The sequence below is a fragment of the Triticum urartu genome, chromosome 1A (assembly GCF_056163025.1).
Source record: "Triticum urartu cultivar PI428250 chromosome 1A, HENAU_Tu73, whole genome shotgun sequence".
In the NCBI taxonomy this organism is placed as follows: Eukaryota; Viridiplantae; Streptophyta; class Magnoliopsida; order Poales; family Poaceae; genus Triticum; species Triticum urartu.
This window is the reverse complement of record NC_141873.1, coordinates 564,056,883-564,061,690: the sequence shown is the minus strand read 5'-3', so window position 1 is coordinate 564,061,690 and position 4,808 is coordinate 564,056,883. Positions and strand designations below refer to the sequence as shown.

General features: G+C 45.5%; 1 protein-coding gene across 1 annotated transcript; it reads right to left on the bottom strand.

The window, feature by feature from the left end:
* Positions 1 to 751: 751 nt before the first annotated feature.
* LOC147992781 (uncharacterized) lies at positions 752 to 4,407 on the bottom strand. Its single transcript, XM_087541345.1, has 7 exons — positions 4,348 to 4,407; positions 1,984 to 2,548; positions 1,694 to 1,899; positions 1,407 to 1,607; positions 1,200 to 1,331; positions 1,009 to 1,121; positions 752 to 938 (listed from the first exon to the last, which is right to left on the bottom strand). Exons 1-7 carry the CDS (start codon positions 4,405 to 4,407, stop codon positions 752 to 754), a joined length of 1,464 nt encoding a protein of 487 aa, XP_087397471.1.
* Between the last annotated feature and the right edge of the window lie 401 nt (positions 4,408 to 4,808).

Genomic DNA, 4,808 nt, shown 5'->3' with positions numbered 1-4,808 from the left:
CTAAACACTGAGTTCAGCGACGCGCGGGGGAGGGGAGTGGGCGTGGGCCGGGGGAGGGGGCGACTGGCCGCGTGCCTTCATTGGGCCGAACTGGGCCGGCCCGAGACAGCGCACATTAGGCCTCCTGAGCCTTGCGGCGACCAAGTGCAGCGTGCGGCGCCATATTTAGTACCACCTCGGAAGCGGGGGGCGCGAGGAGCGGCTTAAATAGCTGCCTCCGCCCCCTCCACCGAGCTCCTCTCTTATCACCGCCCGCAGCCCCGTTGGACCCCGTTGCCGGGCCCATTAGTGGGCTCTATCAGCCGCTCGAGTCGCCCCCTTCGGGCTTGATTTGGGTATGATCTGTTCGCTACTATGGACCCGGCTGAGGTGGTTGGGCATTTTTTTTCTAAGCTTTTTTTTGACAAAAAGCAGCCGGCATCCGCATTACATCACACTACAATATACAAAACAATATAAAATAGCAACACCAGGCCGGCCACGGTGGCATAATCATCACACTATATAACAAGTTAAAAATCATCACCCACAATGATGCAAATAAGAGTGTCACTGACAACGATGCAAATAAGAGTGACATTGAAAAATAGATATTGTAGCAAATACCGACCACGGCACATTTATTTAGTTGCGGAACATGCTAAACCATGCCGCATTACAATATAGAGATGTCTTATTATGAAAATTGTATCAAGTACCGACAACGATACGTTTATTTAGTGGAGATAATGGCCAACACCCATCCTCCGACTCATTTCTTCTCCATGATCTTGAGGATCTTCTCTTTCACTACTTCCTTCGTGTTGCACTCTAAAAAAAGTATTTCAGCTAGGATGCGTCCCCTTGAAGCATTAACCTCATCTTGATCAAACTCAAATGTCCAATCATCTCTGTCCCAGTTTTGAACGCATTTCACTATGAAAAGACCACAAGAGACTTTGCAAGAAACCACAAGTCAATTATTGATGGATCAGACAAGTACATACTAATTCAACGTTTGCAATATACCCGTCTGTTTGTGACGGCATATTGTACTCCCTTATTGGCCAGGAAGATACGTCAGGATGTTCCGTTCCAATAAGAGCATTCACCTCGTTTGTATCATTAGCTATTTCTGCCCTCTGAAATAAAAATGACAAATCCATATGAAGTACGTTTCGAATAACTATATATTGTTTTATATAACGTTGTAAGCTTACCGGCTTAGCAATCTTTGTAAGAACTCTTTTGCTGCATTTACCAGTAGAGTTTAAAACTTGAAACTCTTTTTTCTTGTTGTGCATAAGAACTGTTATCCAATGATTTTCTTCCACATGAAAAGGAAAGTATGCCTACAATAAAATTTATTCATGTTGGTGTACACACAGATAGTTATTAGTACGAATTATCATACTAAACTGAAGTACCTTATCTTTGATGAAATACTCTTCAGTAACTCTAGACACCATTTTAGTTTGGTTTGTGAAATGATCCATAAAATGCCTCTTAGAGTTGTTAACCTTTCCATCAGCACGAAGAATAAGCCAGTGGGACACCCAAGATGATAATATGTGACAATTAGCACGAGGATTATGGGTCTGCATATGGTTGCAATAACTATTGATGACCTACAAAATAACATAACAACAATACGCCTATTAGATAATTTATGTAAATGACATGTACAACTTAATAACTTAGTGCTAATACTTACACCGCCATGCAACCACTTTTTTGAAATGATGGCTTGAAGCATATCAGGTGTACATGTTTCCCCACCAATTCCCGTCATGTGCACAACAGTTTTTCTGCAAAGCTTCTCCGACTCTGCCAGTGTCCGGATATAAACCTTCGCGGCCTCTATGTGATCCTCATTAATGTAATCAGTACTAATCATAGCAGCTCTTATACCAAATAGACCTAAAACAGTAAGAAACAATGAGTTAATAAAGTGTGCATGCAAGGACAGAAGTATGTTGCAAGAATAAATTACCTAGCACTTACTTTTCTTTGCACCTTTACGTCCACCGCTCTGCTGGTAAGGTGAAAGACAGTATTTTGACTGTTTCCTCTTGCGTTTCCCATCATTTTCCTTCCCATCATTCTCCTGAGTGCCATTTTCTTTCGCATTTTTAATACGGGTGTTCAGACTATCCATACTAATCTCCTCAGATTTATCGGCGCTAGACCCGTCTGACACTTCATTAATATTCTTGGGGGTTGAATTAATAGCTGGAAAGTCCTTCGTGTCTACCGTCGCAAGAGATGGGTTGGGTGAATTACCATTGTCCTCAATAACGAAGGGGTCGCCTTCATCTCCTGTACCAGGTGTGTTGTGATGCACACCTTTCTCACGTGCCAATTTGTTCCCTTTCCCAGTGGTGAAGGATGCGTCCACCCTGTTGTCCATATCTTCTTTTCCAGGAGTTGATTCTACATCTGGCCAATATTTTGATGGACCATACTTCCCCACCCAGTCTTCACTATGCTCCACAAACTCAATGTCATCATGAGACCCCTTGTTTGGCTTGAAGACAAGACCTTTCTTCTCCAGCTTCTCCACTACTATCTTTAATGACACATCGAAAGCATTAACTACATGCATAAATTATGAATAATCTGTTGGAAATATGCCCTAGAGGCAATAATAAAAGGATTATTATTATATTTCCTTGTTCATGATAATTGTCTTTTATTCATGCTATAATTGTGTTATCCGGAAATCATAATACATGTGTGAATACATAAACACCAACATGTCCCTAGTAAGCCTCTAGTTGACTAGCTCGTTGATCAACAGATAGTCATGGTTTCCTGACTATGGACATTGGATGTCATTGATAACGAGATCACATCATTAGGAGAATAATGTGATGGACAAGACCCAATCCTAAACTTAGCACAAGATTGTATAGTTCGTTTGCTAGATTTTTTCCAATGTCAAGTATCTTTTCCTTAGACCATGAGATCGTGTAACTCCCGGATGCCGTAGGAGTGCTTTGGGTGTACCAAACGTCACAACGTAACTGGGTGACTATAAAGGTATACTACGGGTATCTCCGAAAGTGTCTGTTGGGTTGACACGGATCAAGACTGGGATTTGTCACTCCGTATAACGGAGAGGTATCTCTGGGCCCACTCGGTAATGCATCATCATAATGAGCTCAAAGTGACCAAGTGTCTGCTCACGGGATCATGCATTACGGTACGAGTAAAGTGACTTTCCGGTAACGAGATTGGACGAGGTATTGGGATACCAACGATCGAATCTCGGGCAAGTAACGTACCGATTGACAAAGGGAATTGTATACGGGGTTGCTTGAATCCTCGACATCGTGGTTCATCTGATGAGATCATCGAGGAGCATGTGGGAGCCAACATGGGTATCCAGATCCCGCTGTTGTTTATTGACCGGAGAGCCATCTCGGTCATGTCTACATGTCTCCCGAACCCGTAGGGTCTACACACTTAAGGTTCGGTGACGCTAGGGTTGTAGAGATATAATATGCAGTAACCCGAAAGTTGTTCGGAGTCCCGGATGAGATCCCGGACGTCACGAGGAGTTCCGGAATGGTCCGGAGGTGAAGAATTATATATAGGAAGTGCAGTTTCGGCCATCGGGAGAGTTTCGGGGGTCACCGGTATTGTACCGGGACCACCGGAAGGGTCCCGGGGGTCCACCGGGTGGGGCCACCCATCCCGGAGGGCCCCATGGGCCAAAGTGGGGAGGGAAACCAGCCCATAGTGGGCTGGTGCACCCCCCTTGGCCCACCCCATGCGCCTAGGGTTGGGAACCCTAGGGTGGGGGGCGCCCCACCTGGCTTGGGGGGCACTCCACCCCTTGGCCGCCGCCCCCCCTAGGAGATCCCATCTCCTAGGGCCGGCGCACCCCCTAGGGGGCCTATATAAAGCGGGGGGAGGGGGCAGCCGCACCCTTGAGTCTTGGCGCCTCCCTCTCCCCTGCTACACCTCTCCCTCTCGTAGTAGAACGGCGAAGCCCTGCTGCGGTGACCCCTGCATCCACCACCACGCCGTCGTGCTGCTGGATCTTCATCAACCTCTCCTCCCCCCTTGCTGGATCAAGAAGGAGGAGACGTCATGCTGACCGTACGTGTGTTGAACACGGAGGTGCCATCCGTTCGGCGCTAGGATCTCCGGTGATTTGGATCACGTCGAGTACGACTTCCTCATCCCCGTTCTTTGAACGCTTCCGCGTGTGATCTACAAAGGTATGTAGATGCAATCCGATCACTCGTTGCTAGATGAACTCATAGATGGATCTTGGTGAAACCGTAGGAAAATTTTTGTTTTCTGCAACGTTCCCCAACATATTCCCATGTAAACTGAAGTACACATCACTCATATTACCTCAGCACATTTTCCAGGGAGAAGTCTAATTTCTTTTTGCATATCTTTGATGCATTTCATCACTTGATGTAATGTAGTATCCCTGCTCGATGACGCCTCATCTCTATTATCTTTCTTTTTTTGGGCACGATCTTCTTGCTCTAATTCTTCCTCCGCCTTTCTTCCTTGTTGAGCAATTAATGTCTGCATGTACTTCTCACTTATCATGTCATCAATCTGTGACAGGTTAAATCAATTTAAATTTCTCAACATGTAAATAGTAACAGAAGTGCATGCAGTACGAACCAATTAAACTTACCGTCCCATTACCACGGCCGTATGACGTGTCGTACGTGCCACGCTTCTTAGCCTCATCTTCTGACCAATTAAGCATCAACGGATATTCATGAGCCAGTGGATCAAATGCGTCATCATCCAGTGGCTGCACTTTCTCCCAAAACAAGTACTGCATGAACATGAAG

Bases quoted from the DNA above. Each gene is read 5' to 3' on its own strand.
- LOC147992781 (XM_087541345.1), bottom strand. From the start codon at position 4,407: ATGAAATGCATCAAAGATATGCAAAAAGAAATTAGACTTCTCCCTGGA. The intron at 1,900-1,983 runs GTAAGTGCTAGG...TTACTGTTTTAG, and splicing joins ACGTAAAGGTGCAAAGAAAA to GTCTATTTGGTATAAGAGCT. The intron at 939-1,008 runs GTATATTGCAAA...GGTTTCTTGCAA, and splicing joins ATGCCGTCACAAACAGACGG to AGTCTCTTGTGGTCTTTTCA.